This window comes from Argiope bruennichi, chromosome 10 (genome assembly GCF_947563725.1).
Source record: "Argiope bruennichi chromosome 10, qqArgBrue1.1, whole genome shotgun sequence".
NCBI lineage: Eukaryota > Metazoa > Arthropoda > Arachnida > Araneae > Araneidae > Argiope > Argiope bruennichi.
The window spans coordinates 39938040-39962044 of record NC_079160.1 but is presented as its reverse complement, the minus strand read 5'-3'; the positions used below and the strand labels follow the sequence as shown (position 1 = coordinate 39962044).

Genomic DNA, 24005 nt, shown 5'->3' with positions numbered 1-24005 from the left:
TTATCAATTATTTTCTGTTATCAGTACACCAATGGCATAAAATCCTAAAAGCATTTTTTAAAAACCTACAAATCAACAGAATTCGAATTTTAAAAAAAACTATAAAGCAAATAATACAAATTAAAAGAACGTCGAATGATCTTTAAATAAATATCATCCGTTAATGAAAATACATTAAATCTATAGATTCAAAAAGATCTACTTACTTCCATGTAATCCTTTTTCGATTCTACATTTCGAATCATTGCCAGATTCGAAAAATGTGACATCTTCTTATCAATAATTTCAAATGTTAAAATCCATGGGAAAAAATTCTTTGAATCAATAAATGCAAATTCCGAAAGAATCTGAAAATCAACAAATCAATGACATCAAATATGCTAACAGATTTCATTGAATCAAATCAGTGAGCTGAAATATAAAATAAATATGTAGGAAATTGTTTTATGCAGAGAGTAGATATATATGAAATAGTTCTAGTAGCATTTAGCTTGTTAAGCATTTTATAAAATTTTAATAATTATGCATGCAAAAATTTGGATCGATAATAACATAAATCCATGTGTAGTAAAAATATTAAAAACATTACCTTTTTCTGTAAACGAAAATTTGTTACATCAAATAAAATAAAATAATTCTCGGGACTATTTCTTTTTCTAACCGATCAATACCATCTGAAGTCACTAAATCAAGACGCAAATTGAAATCATTTAAAAAAGAACTTTTGTTACTCAAAAAAAGGTTCATTGAAGTGTTATCTCTTAATGAAAATGTATAAATTGACAGAAAGGGAAGAAAATTAGAAAGCGTAAGAAAAAAATATTATCTTTTACTCCAGCTTTTTCTGTCCAAAAAAGGAAAACTAAACACAAATCTCAGGAAACCATAAAGCAGACGATTCATGAAATAAAAATGAAAAAGAACTTAAGCAAACGATTTAAAAACTAAAACAAGACCGCTTTTTGAATGTTGGAACATTTCCAAAAACAGAAAATATAACGATTCTCTTGAGAAAACAGTTGAAAATGCGTAAGAAAACGAAATGCAATTTAAAAGAAAGCTACTTTTCTTTAAATCTTTTTTCGCTTTTTTTCTTCTTTTTGACACGTCGAATGTTAATAAAATGGTGAGGTTCTTTTATTGTCCATATTATACCTTTCTAAGAAACGAATAAATTTATAAGTTTCCACATTCGAAATAAAATTTGAAAATTAGATTTATTACTCATGTATTTTGTATAAAAATGAGTATATTCTATAATTTAACCCTTTACAGGGCCATTTTTTTTCTAGTCATATTATGTTAAAATATTTTTAAACTTGAAATTAGAATAAGAAAAGGGATTCATTTAGCTTATTAGATAAATTTAATTTGATTCATTAATTAATTTGGTTAATGAATAATTAAGTAACAAATCAAGACACATCATTTTGTCTGAGATAAAGAACTGAAGCATCTAAGTTTGTGACTTACTAAAAAAATTTGTTAGAACTTATGCCAACCTACATCATTTCATACAAAGATTGATAAATTTGTGGGAAACATACTTCCCACAGCCCTAGAAAGGGTTACGTAAAAATTTCAGAAAATTTTGTTTTTATCTGTTTAGTCATGTATTATTTTAGTTTAGTCATGTATTCAGTTTTAGATTTGACTACCAGATTCTTCAATGTATATTTCTCATTTTTTAAGGGGGGGGATGGAGGGTTGAATAGATTGATATATTGATCATTTTTTTACATTATTCAAATATGAATAATGTAAAAACATTTTTTGTTATTTCATACGGTCTTGTTTTTTGTTATTTCAGTCGTATGTTATTAAACTGTTGTTTTTTTATTCCTTTCACTAGATGGCCTTCTTTTCATCGAAAAATTCAACGAACAATTGATTAGCTTTTTTTCTTAACTGATTAGTTTTTTCTTTAAAATTGGTAAACCTTTTCTTTAAATATTAATGTATTTAATAATAATTAATATTTTTAAATTTATAAAATAAAACTATGGTCATTGTTTTTAAAACTCAATTATACAGTTTGAGAACTAATCATAATTCTATAAATTATAAATGCACTCATACTATTAGGCATAGCTCAATTGAAAGCTATACCTAGGTATTATGCAAGTTGTTGGGCAAAACTAAACCAAACGCAATCCATTCAGTAGTAGACTAATTATACAATAATTTAGTTTGGAACAAAGTAACTAAAAGTTAATAACAGTATTTGTATTAAAGTAAATCACAGATATTGGATTAAAGTGAATAAGAGTTTTGGAATAATGTATAAAGGTCAAATGTTTTAAGAAAAGTATAAACGGCAGTTACATACTGGTTTAATTTGATAAAATATTTTAGACTGATTGCTGTAAATTTTTCAATTTAGATGAATATTTGCATTTCTATTTTTAAGATTTAAAAAAATGGGAAATAATTAAAATGAATAGAAAGTTTCACTATGTAGCTGTCTAATAAAAGCATGCTTTTAAAGTTTGTTTTTAATTAAAATTATGAAATTTAATATACAGTGTTTAATTCCTGAAGGGATAAACGCAGCCATTTTACAGTGGGTTATAAGCGACATCTTTCGAAACGGGATGATACTATCTTCAGATCTATCTAGAGAAAACTTTTAGTGGGAAAGAAAAACTCTCTATAGAAATAAAAAATTATTGTTAGTACACTCAAAAAGTATGCTTTTTAAACAAGTTTTTAATGAAATTCAGCTTGAAATATTTAGTTTTAAAATTCATAAGCACAGAATTTTATTTTATATATTATAAAATAAAATTTTTATAAATTAAAAATTTTTAATATATTTTATAATATTGTTTAAAAATTTGATTAATTTTTAATATATTTTATTTTTTATAAATTTTAAATTTTTATATACTATAAAATAAAATTTTTAATATTTTTTATAATTATTTTTTGAAACATGTTATAAGCGACATCTTACAAAGGGTATTAAAAAACTAACTAGAAATTTATCTAAAAAATTGTCAGAAATTTTTTTTAAAGTTATTTATATAATAACTTTCAAAACCAACGAGAAGAACGTTTTTAGTGCAATAATAAAAATGGGCTTCAAAGCTTGTTTTTAATGAAATTAAACTCGATCTATAATATTTAATAGAATAAGCCAAAGACAAAAGCATTTTAAATTTCTCGTATACGTAATAAAGAGGTAGGATTATAATAGTAAAAAAATTCGAAAACGAGATTTTGAAGAATCTTTACGTTTTAGACCTCTATGAGTTCAAAAAACACATTTTTGTAAAATGTCATGTCTGTCTGTGACAAAGATAATTCAAAAACACTTTGATCTAGACGGATGAAATTTGGTATGAGGTCTTTACAAAAAATTTATAGATTTCTGTCAAATTTAGAACACACTCCGTTCAAAGAAAGTCCGTCTGTTCACTATTTGAATATAAGTTAGCAAGATAAATATAAAATGAAAAGTGCTGCATAGAGAAAAAAAATTGGGCACATAGATTTAACATAGGCCAAACTCAACAAAATATTGACTGTTTGTGAACCTGTAATTTCAAAAGTATGTAAACAATATTGCGATAACTCAAAAGCGCAATGATATGTTGTTGTTTTTTATGGCACTTGCCATGGACGAGCCCACTGTTACGAAGACAGCGATTTAAGCCGGTGGTGGAGCGTCTTTTGTTTTTTTAGTAGCGTCAACTAGGGCCAAGAGTACGACTTTGCTACTCACGCATTCCTCATTCGCTTGCACAACCCCTTTTTACAAGAGGACACATTCACACACCTCACAGATAGAATACAGAAGAAGAAGAACAACCATGTCCAAAACGGGACTCGAACCCAGGATGCCCAGATCACGGGGAAGACGCGCTACCCCTATACCAGGACGCCGGCACACAATGATTTAAATATATGATAACAAAATTAGATTCGTGTGAGTTGTTTTTTTTTCAATCGGTTGGGAAAAGCGCCTCTAAAACACAAATTCAGTTATCGGATACTATTTACCGCATGCCAGGAATTAATCATCATGAAACTCGTCAAGGTTCCTATGACAGATTGAATACAAATAGTAAATTCTTATAAAAAGTTAATATTTCTTAACTATCGTGCACCAATGCCATGCAAGACATTCTCTGAGATAACACTTTTATTTGGCGAGACCACTGGTTGACAATATATTATAAGTGACATTTTATGAAGGGGATTAAAAGAAATCTAGAGATTTATTAAGAAAAAACTTTCAGAGAAAATGAAAAATCATCTACAGAAAACTTTCAAAAGATCTGAAAATCTATTTTTTTTTTACTGCACTAATAAAAGTATGTTTTAAAGCTTGTTTTTAATTAAATATATTAAGTTTAATTTGAAGTATATAATCACATAGAAGATGTAAAAAATGCAATCATTTTTAATAGCATGCTTTAAGTGGCATCTTTTAGAGGCTATAAAAAACTATTTATAGAAAAAAAAATCAGCTCTCATCTTTTTTAATCAATCTCTTATTCTATTACTGAAAAAGTTAAATTACGTTCACAAATACCTCATTTCTGACATGCAATTTTTCTCTCTATTTCCAGGTTGAAGAAAAAGCGAAAGAGTTGGTGGAGCATGCAAGCGCAGAAACCGCAGCCAAGCTAAATTCCGCGAAACAAACTTTGGAAGACGAATTGGTAACGATTTTATTATGCAGGGGTGGGACGAAAAATCTATTTTCTCCACGATATTTTCCCTTCCTTTTTAAACTACTTCTCTCTCTTCTTACTCTTTTAATATCTCTTTTACAAATTTCGCCAGAAAACTAATCAGACAGACTTTGCATAATTACCTTCAAAGGATCATGTTTAGAGAACGATGATGCAATATCGATTTTTTTTTCGCTCCCGTTCCTCGTTCTATTTTTAGAAAGTTCTTTGATTATTTCTTGAACGTAAATTATTCGGAAATTTTGTTTCATCCAGTTTTTTATTTATTTATTAGCTTGGATATTTGAAAGGCAAAATTGCTCCCCTCTTCACTGTACCCTTCTATTCTAGAGATAGCACTTTGGCAAAATGCGTTCTTCCTTTTTTTGCTGAGTTAAAAAAAAATTACAAAATAGATTTTTAAAATGCTTTTCATTGTTATATCATAGTAAATATATATTTCAGTTTTCATTGACATTATTAATATTCATTCAATTTTGAAAACAAGATAGAGTGGATTCTAGAGTTATGATCAAAAAGCAATTTTCTAAACTGTTATATGCATAGTTCCAATTAGAAAAATGTTTGAAATGATATAAAAAATTTCATTTTATATTATTTAATTTATAAATGTTTAGTAAGGAGTATTACGAAGAACTGGGGCCATTTTGTTCATCAAGCTCCAATAAACATGAAAAAACATAAGATTATTCAAGAAAAACTGATGACCAAAATTTATATACTAGGTTGTCTTCGACATAGCTGTCGTGATTATATGGACATTTGTCATTTCACTCAAGAGGCTCCCAATTTCATCTTCGAAAAACGTTACCGCCAAAGATATGCGATGGGCTTAAACGTTCTTTTGAAGATCCTCATTATTCTATAAACCTTAGCTTCCTCACCATTGCTTCATTTTTGAATACAAAAATATAATAATAGAGGAAGTTATTACAAATAATAGTTAACAATATAAAAATAGTTGGTAAAATCCTAGTTGGTAAAGCCCACCTCTTGGCGACTTATTTGAAATCTCGCCAAGTTGACTACTAATCGAATATATGTTATTATTATTTTTCAATTAAAAAACGATACTTGAAGGCCAGATATAATAATAAATAAAATGAAATAAATATAATAAAAATAAAATTAAAAAAATCCGTCTAGGTTGCCACATTGACGACGTTATCGCCACTCGTTTGGCGAGAATTCAAAAAGACGCCAAAAGGTGAACTGTGCTAGGATCCACCCGAATAGTTAAAGAATAACAATAGAATAGTTAAAAATATAAGAATAGTTAACAAGTTATTATAAAGTTACTTTTTGATATAATTGTTGTGAAGATTTAGACATTTTTCAAATCAATCACCGGTTTATTCTTTAAATATATTACCATGAATGATATGAGATGGCCTTACACGTTCCTTAGAATCTCCTCGTTATTCTATAAGCCTTAGTTTCCTTAGAGTTCTTCAATTGGGGAATAAAGAAAACATAAGAATAGAGAACAAATGATTGCCAAAAGTTATAAACAAGGTTACTTTTCGATATAATTGCCGTGAAGATTTGGTCATTAGTCATATCAGTCACCAGGTTCCCAATCCCATCTTCCAAAAACTTTGCCGCCATTGATGTGAGATGGGCTTTAAAGCCCCTTTAAATGTCCTCGTTATTTTGAAAGATTTAACCTCTTAACCAGTTCTGCAATTATGGATAAAAAGAAAACATTATAGTAGAGAACAAAACGATTGCGAAAAGTTATATACCAAATTACTTTTCCATATAATCGCCATGAAGATTTGGGCGTTTGTCAAATCAGTCAGAAGATTCCCAATCCCGTCTTCGAAAACCATTGCCGCCATTGATGTAAGATGGGCTTTAACATTCTTTTTGAAGCTCTTCATTATTCTAAAAGCTTTAACCTCCTAACCAGTTCTGCTTCTATTGGATAAAAAGAAAACATAAGAGTAGAGAACAAAATGATCGCAAAAAGTTACAAAATTCGCACAAAGTGATTGCGAGAAGTTATATACCAAATTACTTTTCCATATAATCGCCATGAAGATTTAGGCGTTTGTCAAATCAGTCTACAGGTTCCCAATCCCATCTTTGAAGAACATTGCCGCCTTTGATGTGAGATGGGCTTTAATATTCTTTTTGAAGGTCTTCATTATTCGAAAAGCTTTAACCTCCTAACCAGTTCTGCAATTCTGGGAAGAGATGAAAATCACTTGGATCTGAGCCGAGTTCTCGTTGGAAGGGGAAAAGATGCAAATACATCGCAACTGAAGAACTTGTTCAATGATCTGATCTCAAGATTCGGAAACATCAGATGATTCTGAAATCAGTGTATCAAAATTTGTATATTGGTATAAATATGGATTTCGAGGGGCGGGTGAATGTTTAATCATTCACGATCCATACTCTTTTCTTAAAAGAAGCCTCAAAGAAGTTACAAACTAATGAGGATTTTCAAAGGAATTTTAAGGCTCATCTCATATAATTAGAGACAGCGTTCTTCGAAAAGGAGATCCAAAACCTGGTTCATCTACCAAGTTCATCCTATTGACGGTAATTGTGCCAAACAATAACCATTTTTGTATATAGCATTTGATAATAAATTCATTTTATTCTTTATTGGAGCTCTTAAAAAGAGAAATGACCCTCGTATAATTTTCTGGCCCTCTGGTCTTATTAATCATAATTACGCCTAGAAGACATATAACAAAACTTGATAATGATTTTGTGGACAAGTAACCGTGTTTGGGCATAGCGTTTGATGATAAATTCATTTCATTCCTTATTCTTGTCATTTTATAGCCTATTGGAACACGGGGGGGGGGGGCATCCCTAGTATAATTTTTCAGCCCTCTGATGCTATTGGTCATATTTAGAATAAAATGTTCTTGAAGTACTAGCATTTTAAACAAAGACAGTTCCATTCATACCAAAACTAACAGAATTATGAAAGTACGAATTTCACTATTTAATCAATTTTAAGTTAATATTTCAAAAAAGAAAGCCTTTCAATCTATTTATTTCCTAAATACGATTATTGATTGGTATGAAATTATAAAATTCAAAGCTTCATATTTTAGTCAGTTTTCATCGCAATTTTTTTTTTATTGTTGCTAAGTGCACGCAACTAAGTGGGTTGCTTAATGCGTATGCAAAATCAATTGTTTTCATCAATTAAATTCATTGCATTTCTGCAAATACTTTAAATGCATTTAGATCGGCGTCAAAAGTATAATCCATTTGATAGTTGAATAAGGGATAGGAAACTTCTTCCGCTGATAAATGTAAAGGTTACCTGAAGACTAGTAGTTATTAATCTTATCGGCGAAGCTGATGGACGAATTTTCAGCATATGGTTTTACTGGTTCAACATTGAAATGTGTGTGAAATAAAGAATTCCTTGGTGTCTTAACAAAAATTCACAGAAAGTAGTTTAGAGTGTACACATGTTTTTCTGTGTGATTTTGCTGTAATTCCTTAGATTCAAGTTGCATACAAGAGATTTATCTAATCATGATGAAAATTATAAATACTACTTTATGTCTTTCTATCTTGCAAAAGCTTAGCCTTCTAATTTATAGAGCACCATCGAGATATGAAACAGTATTTCTAGCAAACTTTATGTCTTTGCAAAAGCTTAGCCTTCTAATTTATAGAGCACCATCGAGATATGAAACAGTATTTCTAGCAAACTAGCAAAATATATAAATTGTAATTGTAAGATCAAATAAACATTTGGGTTATTTTTTTTTGTTTCCTTTTATTGCAATCTGAGGATCTAAACGTTACTTCCTGACTTCGAATGGAAAACTGTCATTTCCTAAATAGTTTCCCATTTGGCTATGTTTCAATTTTTGTTTTCTGTTGAGAAACAGTAATTTCAAATAGAATATATCACACTAAAGAGAAAACAGTTTGAAACCCCCTATTTTCTTTGCCAGTAGATTTACTTTGTAAAGGCCTTACAAAAAATGACCAACGCATCAATAAAATGAATGTCTTCTTCCCAATTTTTGACAACATTCCTGCGCGTGGTCATAACTTTCGAAATTGACCATTGGTGAATGTCAACAATTCTGGATCGCGTACGAGCATTATAAAGAAAAATAGGTATAAGCAACAATTTAAAATCATGCCACTACTTTTTTGCTATACTTTATGCACTTAGAACTAAATTCCTTTAAACAAAAATTCTTACTTCAAAGTGTGTTTTTTAGAAGATAAGAGATAATTACGGTTTTATGATATTCAGAATACGCTCAAAAGGGACCATAATTTTTCATAAGATAGAGATTTTGAAGAAGAAATAGGAAAATATACACGCCATTTTTATTGTTTCCAATAGAAATTCGAACTACTGAATAAATATTCTTCAAATTTTTCTTATGAATATTATGAAGCGAAAATAAGATTTTAATGAAGGTTTTGCAATAATTGATTAAATAATCATTTTTAATAATTTTTAAACTATTCATTTTATTATGGTTGCCTATAATATATATATCCACTTTTGATAACTTCCATAACTTTTTTATTAAACGGAACTTAGAATAACCAAAACATAGAGAAAAAATATATTTAAATAATATTTATTTTTTCCTGTTGATACAGAGAACATTTTATTGAAAATATTTTGCTGTTACTAAAAAACTGATTCAAAATTTACTTTCAAAAGTTGATGGAAATTGAAATTCATTTTCAAAATAGCTGTCTTCATATTCCATGTTATAAATGCATGTAACTGGCAATTAATTAATTGTTTATGGTAAAGGTAACTTTCTGCATTTTTTTAAAATTGCTTTTGGCAGTCCATAATTTTTTAGAAAATTATTTGTTGAAATAAATCATCTTGTTTTTGATAAAAGTTGCAGACGATATTATGTAGGGATTCCGTCAACTATAATTATGTTTTTACTTTCTCACTTTAGATATTTACAATTTATATCAATATAATTTTCAACAATTAATTTAATACGTCATAATTTTTCTTTAAATAGTCTTATTGTTATATAGACTTCAGATTTCACACCCAAATACTAAAGTTAAAAAATTTATTAATGGCGATTTTGTTACCATTATTTAAATATATAATTTTTCATTAATAAAAAGCATGAAAGTAATTTCATCTCAAACGATACTAAGTATAGCATCTAATTATTAATAAAGCAATATTTATTGACAGTTTTTTTAAAGCTAATAAGTTAGTATAGTATATAAAACTATTTGTAAGTAACAGAAACAATTATATAATCAAACAAAATATGATAACATGCACTAAGCTTTTGCATACGATTAAAATATATGTACATATGGAGATTAAATAGATAAACAGTAATAATGCTTTTTTTTAAATTTCTCGTCGATGTAATTTACACCCAACCAACTCTGTAAATGTTGCTTTTCAACACTATTGTTACTGTTGCGGGGAAATAAATAAAGACCTCAATACAGAAAGCGTGTACGTTGACGGAGAAATCACACAGTATGTAGCGACAACTGATAGAACTGATTTCAAAGGAATGCTCAAAATTTGAAACTTAAACAGTATTAATGCGACAGAATGTAAATGTACGACTGATATGTAAATGTACAATTGATATGTAAATGTACAACTGATATGTAAATGTACTACTGATTTCCTTTAGATATATAATTTAAAAAATATAATTTTAGCTGTCAACTGATTAAAGTTCACTCATATTACAATGAAAAGCAATAAAAAAATATTTCTTTTAACTTCTCCATATGTGAAGTACACAAAAGAATTTATTGAAATCTCTATCTTTATAACCACTAATAATAAAGATAAATGTGTTTTTATGTGTATGAAACATCTCTACAAGTCAGACCATTTGATCCAGATTTACCTGACTTGGTACATATAATAAATACACTTTGAAGGACACCATACAATGTGCAATTTGAAGACATTTTGTTGAAATTTCTGTTAATATTTTTAGTTAAAGGTTTAGTTAATTAAAAATTAAACAAAATTTAAGCTTTTTTTCCCTTATAATTTCCGCAAATATTACTGCTCAAAAATAATTTTTACATCATCTTAAAATTTACAAAAAAAGTCTCACATTTTTTCTGTAATCTTAATCTTAATTTTTGAATTTTAATATATGTATTTTAATAATCATTTTATAATTAAATTTTAATATCTTGCCTATTTTTAATTGATTTTTTTTAAAAATATTTTGGGCATATTTTAGAACGATAAATTTTATTGTGAAGAGAAACTAAAATCGTTTCATTGTTGCTAATATTATTTCATACTGCCTTCTTTCCAACTTTGATTATCAAGATATGAAGATTCGATTCAATTTTCTCATTCTAAGTAGATTGGAGCACGAGGAATATATTTCTTTTTAATTTTAATTTTTGTGGTTTAACTTCAGAGTCTAGAAGGAGTGAAAAAATTTTGACGTACACCTATTTTTAAATACTGATCTTTCTTCTGAGATATAAATGAATATATAATAGTATAGATAGAGGTATAGGGAAATGCATATGAACAGAAATGTAAAATGCATCTAAAATAGCATATAACTATCAATATATGAAGTTTAAAAATATTTTTCAGAATAGGCCATTAAATTGTACAAAATATTGAATTGAAATTTTTCGCAAATATTAAACCCGAGTAATCAACTTGTCACCAAAAGTGGTTTATAGAATAATAATTTGACCATGTGATTTAAATAATTTCTGCAATTTTTAACTTAAGCTTTAAATTTGAAAAGAATATTTTTATAATTGTACTTAAGGGCTTCGACCCTTGCTCGCTTTCGCTAGCCAACCCGCTGTTGTCCATTAATGTACTCGATGTTCGTCAGTTCCAGTTAGCTGGTTTTTAAACTACGCTTGCCATTCGTTCAATGTTAGAAGCTTAATTTTCCCATGTTATATTTACCGATCGGCTTACTTCAGATTCAAAATGGCTGATTCTCGTTCGGTCTTTCTTCGTATTTTTTTATTTGATATTTCTGGGTTCTCTATTACTACTTAGAAAGGTAATGCAGGATTAGCATGTGTATTGCTTATGTATTCAGACGATTGCTAGCTAAGAGAAGAAAGATTTCGTTACTTGAAAAAGGTAAAAAAACCGGAAGGCTGTTCCTTAGTGTTGCCACAAACGGTGTGTCTAAAAGTAGAATTAACAAATAATATTATTTTAAACTCATTTGCTATTAATTTGGTGTTAATGAAAACTTTAATTTCCTTTTTTTTCAATTCCTACTATTAGCTCACACTCTCTCTATATATATCTTGTTCAAATTTTTAATCGTTAATAAAATACTTTTTATTCATCCACTCAAGTTCAAATACATTCTTTAAAACTTGTATTGAATGTTAATACAGTTTTTTTTTCAAATATTCATTAATTAATTAAATTTGCCCAGTAATTTCTATTTGGTCTCCAAAGTCGCCAAATTCGTCACCATGTTGCCAAATGGTCGCCAAGCTCTATTTTGCCAATTAATATTGTAATTCTGCCATATGTATATTAATTGTAATTATTTAATAAAAAATAACAGAAATAATTTTTTTTTTATTAACCTAAGTAGGAATTGACTTAATTTTTTTATATATATATATTACTTGTTTTCATCACTTCACCATCAAATGCAATATAATATTTACTATGATGTAATAATAATCGTCATTAAATATTTCAAGCAATACTGGCAAAACAAACCTCAATTGTCATGTGTTTGATGACTCACTATCTACCAATCAAACGCGAACCAAATGCAACGTTTGAATAAACTTTTTTTATATAATAGATAGTTATAAAAGAAAATTGAAATAACACCGAGCTGAAACAAGAATCTACAAACTACACTTTGCAAACACCATCTGAGTCACTATTGGCATACAAGAGACTGAAAAGAAAAATGGAATAATTTATTAAATAAAATTGATTGTATTAAAAAACTACCATTAAAATACACTATTTTGTAATTTATCATCAGCAGGTACTAAAAATAGCCCAAGCGTAATTGCAAACTCTGGTCTCACACGTCGTTTAATTTAACTTCGTTTAATTATATTATATTAACATCTAATTTTGCAACATGAGGACAAATTGGAATATACCTCGTGTACGCCTCTTTAAACTTCATTATACATAAAAGAAGAAAGTTTAACCCTCGAAATCAGATTTAGCATGTGTCTGGAATTGGAGTTCGAATCTAATTCATACACTGGATTGGTTGTATTTCTAAATTATCATCTTCGTGTAAAAAAGAATAAACAGTTTTTCCTTTGATAAATTTTGTCCAAAAGAAAAAAATCCGCACTTTCGAAGTCAAGATCTCATACTAAATTACACCCCCTCGGGGGGCACCTCAAAACGAGGATGAGATGCTTCCGGTATGGTGGTTGGATCTCGCCTGGAGGGTACACCGGGAGGGATCGATGGAAGGAGTTCCATCGATGACGGGACGTACTTCCTTCGGGAAGGGTTGTACCGTGGCCGGTAATGGCCCTTAGGATTCAATCACAGTTCCCGCCAGTGTTGCTGTTGCGGCGGTATGGTCATTCAGTTTGTTTATCCGACTCTTGAAGCCGAGACTTCGAAGAGAGAGGTTGTGCCAAACGACGCTCCGTGTTCTACAAGACCGTAAGAAGCGAAGCTCCGTTACTCGCAACATTTTCCCCTTAACTACCTGGATTTAATTGTGATAATCAAACAAGTAATACATCATCAGAAATATAAAAAGAAGTCCTACCAACGGATATAAGTGTTTCTGTCTTCAACTCCATTAATTTCTTGCAATTTGGATCACAATTTGGAAATTAATGAAATTCGACAACAATATGATAATGTTCGGCTAAACCACAAATAGGCGGATGGGGTAAGTGCTTCAATTTTGTTTGTAGATGATAGTGCACGTCATGCTGCTTTTTTATATATATAATATATGTTTCTAAGATTAATAGTCTATTTTTTATGAATTTTTGAAGTTATATTTTACTAATGGTCACTCGCTGCTGATTTCTTTCTACTATCAACTTTACTAACTAATAACGCATAAACTATCAAAACTAATCAAATGAAAATTACACACTCTATTAAGCACACTATTAGAACTCTTACAAGAGTACTTCTAAAAAATTATCACCTTGAGTCCACGAAATATTAAAAAAACAGTAAAACTCACTCCCCCTCAAATAAGACAATATTGATCTTCCAAATATAAACATCAACTTTAAAAAACAATAACTAAACTTCTGCTCAAAATTCCAACAAACTATTGATATCACAGGTTACCTAAAGCGATTCTTTTTATGCTGAAACAAAACATTTTTACTCTATCTATATATGAGTATTTTTTATGATTTTTAAAAAAAAAACATAAAAAAAGCAACCCTCACCAACTTTCGCCCCCTTCCTCTTTGCAGCTGGTCGAAAAAGTCCCTGTTGCTATGTGCGTACCCACCACAGCAGCGAGTGAGCGTTACATTGAAATAACGTTATGTCTTTGTTTAAGAAATTAAAAGAATAATAACACTGGAATTTTAAGTTTTTAAAACCTCCCGTAACTCCAATGCCACAGAACAAAAAATTTGCTGTCGATTGATATATTTTTTTTTTTTTTTGGTCCTATAATGCTCATGTTAAGTCGTTGTTTTTATTTTGTACATTTTTGTTTGAAAAAAATATTTCGTCTATAGCCATTTTACCGTCCTCCCCAACCCCAACAATAAGCAGAACCCCTAAAGACAGCACTTGCTCCCTCCCCAATTGGTTGCTTAAAACTATCACAGCCCCCTCCTCCCTATATGAAAATCCTTGAAGGCAAGCTAATGTTTAATCAAGTTTTCGAGAGAAAACTTTTAAAAGCTGTACCATCGCTCCCTCTTATCACAAAAGTAAAAACTCCACTTTCTACCCCCCCCCCCTCCAAGTTCATTCTAAACATACACTAAATCCTTAGCCCCTCCCAAATTTCTTGCCAATTTTCACTCCATAGCCACTAAGGGCATTATTCCAATTCTACTTAATTCCCAGCTCCACTCTCTATCAAACCATGATCCAGTTTGTCAATATCAAACTCAAAACCGGAGTTATACCAATTTTAAACTTTTTAATTTTTAAAAAATATTTTCAAACGTCCATATCTCGAAAACTACAACCCGTAGAGAAAAAATAAAGAAATTTTTGCCCCCTAGACTCTTACCCCTTCTGGAAATAACACTGCTAAAGCATCCACCAAACAAAAAAACTCTCGCCCCCTTTGTATGTCCCTACCCCACTGGCAATTATTATAACCTGCAATGTAGTTATCTCACCACCTATCAATGCCACATTGTTGAAATTAAAAACAGTCATCTATTCTGCCCACGATAGTATATATTTAAAACCTCTAAGTCATACCCCCAATATCCGCTGGATTGCGTATACAAAATTCTTAGCCCCCCCCCCCAATTACACTATTAATTCAAAATCTATCACAAATAGGACTCTGCTTCCAATTTAAACGTGTACCTCGCAACATAACCCTCCAAACCATCCCATGGCTAGTCAATTTTGGTATAACTGCTGAGTTACAACAACTTTAAAATAATTTAAACTTTTTTAAAAAATAATTTAAAATGCATTGATCTCAGTAACTTACACTCTTAGAGGAAAAATAATGAAATTTTCTCTCCCTGGACTCTTACCCCGTCTGGAAATAACACCGCTAAAGCATCCACCAAACCAAATAACTTTCACCCCCTTAGTATGTCCCACCCACCCACCCTGGCAAATTTCAAAACCTGCAATGAAGTTATCTCACCACCTATCAATGCCACATAGTTGAAATTAAAAATAGTCATCTATTCTGCCCCCGGTAGCATATATTAAAAATCCCAAAGTCGTACCCCCAATAAAATCTGGATTGCGTATACTAAATTCTTAGCCCCCCCAATAACACTATTAATTCAAAATCTATCACAAATAGGACTCTGCTTTCAATTTAAACGTGTACCTCGCCCCATTACCCTCCAAACCATCTCACGGCTAGTTAATACGGTGTATAACTTCTGAGTTACTAAAATTTTAAAATAATTTAAACTTTTTAAATAATTTAAAATGCATTTATCTCAGAAACTTACACTCGTACAGCAAAAATAATGAAATTTCTGCCTCCTAGACTCACACCCCGTCTGAAATTAACACCACATTTGTATCCACCAAATAATTAAACTCTCACCAAGTATGTTCCTACACCCCACGGCAATTATTAATACCAGAGACGAGGAAATATATTTAATGACCCCCCCCACAGCATGACGTGCACAACCACCAACAAAGTCGGACACTCCCCACCCCGCTGTTTCAGATTAAGAAGAACATTCAAGAAAGAGAAAAGGTAAAAAAAAAAGGAAATAAAAAGAAGGAGAAGAAAAAGAACCTAATTAAGGAAACACATTACACCCAAAAAAGAGTTATGAGAGTTATGGTACAAGGAGATCTCCCGCTCTTTCCCCTCAGGAAGTCAATGTCAACAACATCTATACAATCCAGCTGCTCCTCAAGATGTGAAGATTCCATAATTGACGAGAACACCTCGTCACAAACCATCATAGATAAAATTAGAAAAATCATAAACGAGAAAACGGAGAGTCGATTTTATCTAAAAGCGGGAAAAAGAGAAAAGGCAAATAAACTGCTCGACCATCTAAGCAGCACAATAAATAATCTAGAAACCTACAATCTAAAGCTGCCACCTACAACAGAAGAAAAGAGTCAGCAGACAGAGGACAGGAAAGCCCTAACACCAATCCCTTCCCCATCGAAACAAGCACCTACCGTGGCATCATATGCAGATATAACAAAAGGGAAAAAACACCCAAAAACAGTACTGCTCTACCCAACCAAGACAGAGGGAGAAACGGACATCGTGTCCCTGCTAAAGAAAGAGGTGGACACAAACGCTAGTTTTAAAATTACAAATGTAAGAAAACTCCAAAACAATGGAGTCGCAATTGACTGCAACACAGAAGAAGATAGGACCTACCTGCTGTCCGTAATCAACCATAAGCAAACATTGCAGGAAAAGATCAGGCCTATTCAAGTGGAAAAGAAACTTCCACGTCTCATCACCTATGGCTACCATACTGACGTCAAGAAAGAAGCCATAGAAGAAGGCCTGAAGAAGAACTTCGACCATCAGTCAACAGCTGCAATAAAGGTCCTATTCTCCATAAAGGGAAAGACTGGCAAAAATCACTGGGTTTTTCAAGCCCCACCAGTAATATATCAACAGATCAAAGGAAGGAGAGGCAGGATCCTCTTCGAGTGGGAAAACCACAGGGTTGAGCACTTTAGTAGTGTGAGGAGATGCTCAAAATGCCAGGCATTTGACCACACGGCCTCCAAATGCGACGCTAAATACTTGTACTGCGCCTTCTGTGCAGGTCCCCATCTAATGCACAATTGCACTAGTACGCTGCCCAAGTGCATCAACTGTATGGACGCCAACCACAGATTGAATCGGAGAGCACCGGTAAACCATCCATCATACCATCAAGATTGCCCGATTCTAAGCTCAAAACTCAACGCAGCCAAAAGAAACACCATCTATTAGTGCAAGTAAGGATGCAGGATCAGAAGACAAACCATGGCCACAATTTTATATCATCATAAGGTCTCAAGATCATACAAATAAACCTAGGCAGGGCAAAAGCGGCAACAGATAACCTTCACCCAATGGCAGCAAAACTCCAACCAGACATAATAGCTATTCAAGAGCCATATCAAAACAATGACCGAATAAAAGGAATACCGAGCTCCTGGTCATTGTTTTGTTCAACATCAAGAAAAGCAGCAATAGCCATTCCAAAACCCACCATCAAAATAGCAATTATTGCAATCAAGATAAACACAATAACAATTAAAATTCAAACAACCCCACAACCGACAACAATAATCTCAGCCTACTCATCTCCAGCCTCCAACATTCAAGAAACGCTCCAAGAATTACAAGAGATAATTAACACCTTGCCAAGGGAACAAATCATTATCACAGCTGACCTAAACGGGCATAACAACCTCTGGGGTTATGAACACAATGACCTCAGAGGAAACCAAATACTAGACTTCGCCCTCGGATGCAGTCTGTATATCATCAACAAACAAGATGCTCCTCCAACCTTTTCCCACTGCGGAAAAAGAGGATGGCCGGACCTCACCCTCTGCAGCCAAAACCTGATAGATACCATTTCTAAATGGGAAGTGCTAGAAGAGCCGTCCCTCAGTGACCATAAATTCATAGAAACAACAATAGCTATCAACCAGCAGAGCTCCATAACAACAAGATTTAAAACAAAACACGGAAACCATAGAAAAATGCTAAATCACCTCCTACCACACGTAATCAAAATTCAACAAGCAATTAACAAAAGCCACACTCCACAGCAATTAAACTTAACAACTATCATCTTGCAAGACAAAATCACTACAGCTTGCAAGAATAGCTACAAAATCAAAAAACAACCACAAATACTCCAACCCAATTGGTACACCAGCGAATTGGAAATACAAAAAAATAGGCTAAAAGCACTGAGGAGACGAGCTCAAAGATCAGGAGAAAACCGACCAGCCCAGTTCCTACTCCTCAAAAGGGAGACAGCCATCTACATGAAGAACATTAGGCAAGCAAGGAACTTGGGATGGAAAGGATTCTGCTCCCAAGCAAAAAACCCTTATGGCAAGCACTATAAAGCTGCATTCCGAAACTCAGTTACCCCAGCTCAACTGATACTACTGAAAGAAAAGGAAGCGACAGGAGGCCAACTCCAAATAGCAGCAGGAATCCTCGAAGAAATTTTCCCACACCCTGTCTCAACCCTGAACCAGGCAACAAGTGTAAATTACTCACCAGATGACTGCCCTTTCTCTCCACAGGAGGTAGCTAGAACGATTAACGGCCTCCCAAAAGGTAAAGCACCAGGGTTGGATGGCATTGACAACATAGTCATCCAGCAAATCAACCAAAAATTTCCACAGCTCTTCACAGATTTTTTCAATAAATGCCTAACATTAAAGAAATTCCCAGATTCACTAAAAATAGGAAACATCATTTTATTCCGTAAGCCAGGAAAACCTATTAATGAAGCAACCTCTTACCGTCCAATATCACTCCTCCCAACAATAGGCAAAGTCTTGGAGAAGCTCCTAACCCAAAGACTCACCTACCACCTAGAAAAGAACAACCATATATGCAATAGACAATATGGATTCCGTGAAGGGAAATCAGTGGACATGGCCATTGACAACTTAATGAAGGAAATCAAACTGGCAAAACAAAACAAGAACCACGTCCTCCTGCTCTCAATTGATATCAAGGGTGCGTTCGACAACATTCAACATGCTGCAATCGAAGATTACCTAAATAATAGCAATAGCCCTGCCAACCTGATAGAAATTTTCAAAGACATACTTAAAAATAGAAAAGTCGTCCTCAACACAGCAGAAGGACCAGCAGAAAGAGAACAGAAACAAGGCTGCCCACAGGGATCCTGCAGTGGCCCTGCTCTCTGGAACCTGGTAGCAAATGAAATCCTTCAGCAGGATTGGCCACGCAACACCACCATCCAGGCTTTTGCGGACGACTTTGCTATAATAACTCACGCCCCAACCAGGAAAGAAATTGAGAACCAAACACACGCAGCAATAGAAAAATTCTCCAAATGGGCAAATAAAAACAAGTTGGAAATATCCATTAATAAAACCAATTATATCTTCCTCAGTAAAATAGTAAGAGGCCCATCAATAAAATGGAACGGCACAGCGATCAAAAGAAAAAAATCAATCAAATACCTAGGAATTCAAATAGACGACAAACTCAATTGGAACGCACACCTTCGATATCAAGCAACAAGAGCAGCTATCCTCCACCAAAATCTCCTAAAAATAGCAGGGAAATCCTGGGGAATTAAGCAGGCACAAAGAAAAACCCTCTACTCAACTGTAATAGAAAGAGTACTTGCACACGGCGCAGCCATCTGGTGCCAAGATCCCACCGAGAGGATGAAACGGAAACTTGTAGCCATCCAACGACCGTTTCTACTAGCCATATCGGGAGCCTATAGAACTACCTCAACAGCAGCCCTACAAATAATTTTGGGAATCCCCCCTCTGCACCTCCAACTACAAAGAGAGGCAAAGGGCATCTCGTTATATAGGCTCAAAAACCCGACCAACAACTGCGATTTTCAAATTAGCCAACTAGAAATAGACTGTAAGATTTCAGGCTGAAAACGGAATGGGACAATGGCGAAACTGGAAGACTCATCTACCAGCTTCTTCCAAAAGCCACTCAACAACTTACGCCCTGGAGAAGGGAAGAAATTCTCTTCTTCACAGGCCATGGCCCATTTCCCACCTACTTAAAAAGGTTCAATTTAGCAGACGAACCTTACTGCACCTGCGGCGAAGTGGGGTCACCACTCCACTACGCAACAGAATGCATTTTAACTACATCTTATCACCTAACGAAACCATCAGCTAACCTTCAACAGGTCTGGTTCTCCAGGGGGTAGCAGATAACTCTCTCAGCAGGGCCAAGATCAGAAAAATGGTTCAATTCCTGCATGAAGAGTCACAGCTGTTCAGATACTGACCACCACTCCTATAACATCGGAAAACCCATCTCACCACCTGCACGACAAGACTTCCACCCAGGCCCGGAAACTCCAACCACCAACGCAGCGCATCCTCAAGCTCAGACAACTCCATTCAGTCCTGCATAGCCCATGACATCCCTGCTCCAACCCAACCTAAAACCAACCATTCCTGCTCTAACCCAGCCATGTCAGCTCCTCACCAGTCTAACCGAATTCAGCTCGCCTACTCCAATGCAACCCACTGCAGCCTAAAAATCTTTAACCCAACCAACTACAACTCAGCCAACGTCAGCTTCACATCATCAGCCCAATCACCATTACCTCCACATCATTAGCTTAGCCATCTGCAACCCTCACTCTCCATGTCCACCCAACTGTTTAAATAATCGTTAAGATTATAGTCGCAGGGGCATGGAGAGGTGTTAAGTGTTAAGTTTGTTTATCCGTGTACCTTCGGGCTGGTCGCAGAGTCAGTGATATGAATTACTAAATTACACCCATCAATCTTGCTACTTTTTTGTTATGTTGTTCAGAATTATTACATTCGATATTATCCAAAAAATATTTCTTTATTCTATTAGATTTAAAATAGGGAAATACATCAAAAAAATTTTTATGATAACAATATTTACTCTTTGATAAATTCTTATCGAACCGTAAGATAAAAAAGACGAATCTTAAAATTGAAAATTGCTATACCAATTTTTTACTATTATTACATTTTCTTCTATTATTAAATTTCGCATAATTAATAGCCCCACATTGGTATCTTATTTATTATCAGCTTAAATGTATCCCCTTTGAAAGATATGAAAATACTATCGTGTGTTTCAAAGTTAATATCTAAATTAATATCTCTGTCGACAAAAAACATTCTATCCATAAATTTCGTACCTAGAATCAATAGAGGCTTTTAAGAATTTCTTAACGGAAGATATTCTTAAAGTTCAAAATTATTCTCTTTCCTTCGCTACTTTTAGCTTTTAATTTACATTTTCCCCATTTTTTTTTCGATTATAGCCTCTTCCAAAACAATAAATCAAGGGCACGCTATTTTTCAATTTATTGCTTTCATGTCCTAAAATTAAAAAAAAAAAAATACTTTCTTTCGGGAAAACTTACATACAAGAAGTGTTCTAATTCTCTATATAACTTATAAAACTCGCGTTTGAAATTTAATTCAGTTCTTTATTCTTTAAATTCGAATTTAATTTTCCTATAGAAAGTTTCTATAAAATGAATTTTTAACTCAAACGATTTTTTGATTCAATAAATTATATTATTTTTAGATCAGTAATTTAAATGAATAATCAAGTTTGCTAACCTTTAAATTCTCTTTCATTAATATCTTTGCTCTTAAATAACTCTTTTCTGGGCAATAAAATGTTTAAGAATTCAAAATTTGTATCTGAATCTAAATTAAATTCAACTTATTCTAAGGATAAATCGCATTTCAAAGCTGTTTTATATTCAAATACTCGTTTATTCCAAATGGCATTTTGTAAGCCATGTTTTATAGGAACTCCACTGAATTAGCTAACATTTCAAAATTGACAGTTTATAATCTTTTATTAATTTTTGGTGCTGTTCTTTTGTAAAAACCATTGTTCGTAAAGATTATGCATAAATAATGCTGAATTTTTTCTATTTTAATCGGGTTTTTTTTCTACTCATCAAATCTGTATTCGTGTCTTTTTTACTTTCAAAGTATATACAAAAAAATTTAAATATTGTAATTGTTAAAAAAGTTTGAACCTCAGGTTTGTCGAATCTCCATGTTTTAGAATTTCCATAATAACAATAATAATAATAATAAAATTTAAAAAAAACCATTTTTGAAATTAAGTCTATCTGCTGCCGGTCTGGGAATGAGATAACTCAAAAATATTTTGAACTAGAGGGATGAAATTTGGTATGTGATCTCTACAGCAAACTTGCAGATTTCTATAAAAATTTGAATGAAATCCACTCAGGGGAACTCTGTCTGTCTGCTTTACCAAATATAAGTTAACATAATAACTACAAAACGAAGAGAGCTAGATAGATAAAATTTGGTGCACATATTTAATATAGATATGTAACACATTTGGAACTGAATCCATAAAGGGGTTAGTAGTCTGTCCATCAGTTCTTTACACTTGCATGTTGTTGTTTCTTATGGCACTTGCCATAGGCAAGCCCGCTGTTCGAAAACAGCAGATTTTAAGCCTGGGGGGGGCGGGAGCGCCTCTTGTTTTTATAGTAGCGCCATCCAGGGCCAAGAGAACGACTTAGCTACACACACGTCACAACCCTTTTTACGGCGCGGACTTCATTCACGCATTTCATTCACTCAAACACAGATCGTAATTTAGACCTGAATCAGAGAACGATCACCCCAGAACCAGTACCCCCAGTGGTATTACTCTCGACATGGAGGACTTTGTGACCACGACAGATTTAACGCGCATCAGCCACCAAGCACGCGGGGAATCTTCGGTCGGCGGGGTTCGAACTCGCAACCTAAGGGACGCAAATCCGACGCTCTACCAACCAGGCTATCCCGGCCCTACACTTGTATGTAAAGGTGACAACTCAAAAACGCAATACTTAAATACAGGAAATTTGGTATTTAATTTTTTTTTTTTACCACAGTTGTAATTCTATGACCAATTTTGGTTTTAATCAATCTGAAAAGAGCCTCTAAAATGCATATTCTGTTTTCTAATGTCTGTACATCAATCACTCCACAGCATTTAATCGCCAAAGATTGCACTCTAATATACTCTTTTAAAACTGTTGTTTACCACGGCATATGGTTAATAATACACAAGTACATTTATTAGAGAATATGGAAGAAAGCTTTCGAGAAACCACTAATATTTTTTGTCTTTTTTTTTTTTAAATTCGAAATTTGAAAAAAAATTTGACGACTTACAAATTTTCCTTTTATTATTATTATTGCTTTTCTCCAAAAAACCATTACATTTTAACGATAATGTGTGTTTTGCATAGTGATAAGACTTTAAGAGACAGAAATATAATGGAAATTCGTGGAAAAATTTCGGAAATTGAAAAATAATTCAGTTTTAGAATTTAAAATTCTTATTTAAATCCAATTTATAAACATTTATTCCATTCACATTTTAAATTTGAATTCAATTTCTAAAAAAAACTACTTTATATTCCCAAATAACAAAACACTGAATACATTAGCGCGGTCAAATATAGGACAATGTATTCAAATATGACTATTCATAAATCTTCAGTCGGAATTTTAATTCTCAGACACTCAGGCATTCTCTATACATGTGTAGACAAAATTATTTGAAAAATTTATGTCACTCATTTCTACTTCATATCCTTTTCTTGAAAGCAAAAGAAACCACCAAAATATAACGATACATAATGCTGATGCTCATTTGAAATTCAAATTCTATTCAATATTTTAGATACCAGGCATCTCATTCGCATTGAACTGTCGCTGTCATTATCTCAGACAAGAGGTCTCATTTTCTCCTGTACCATATACTGCATATCCTGCATCTCGTAATTTAATTATAGCATCGATTTGAGTCTCGATAATGTATAAAAGCATTAGAAACTGTCTGATGAGATAACTATTTCATGAAGAGATGTTGTGAAATAAATATATATCTAATTTTACGTTAGGGTGAATTTTAGATGAAAACAATTTTAGGA

At 32.6% G+C, this 24005-nt stretch overlaps 1 protein-coding gene across 2 annotated transcripts in view; it reads left to right on the top strand.

Moving 5' to 3' along the window:
* Window positions 1-24005, top strand: part of LOC129989375 (neuromodulin-like) — a 244008-nt gene that overhangs the window by 194952 nt on the left and 25051 nt on the right. For both annotated transcript variants that reach the window (XM_056097878.1, XM_056097879.1), the window contains exon 3: window positions 4578-4670. In XM_056097878.1, the coding sequence (XP_055953853.1) occupies window positions 4578-4670 (93 nt within the window). The remainder of the gene's footprint in view (window positions 1-4577; window positions 4671-24005) is intronic.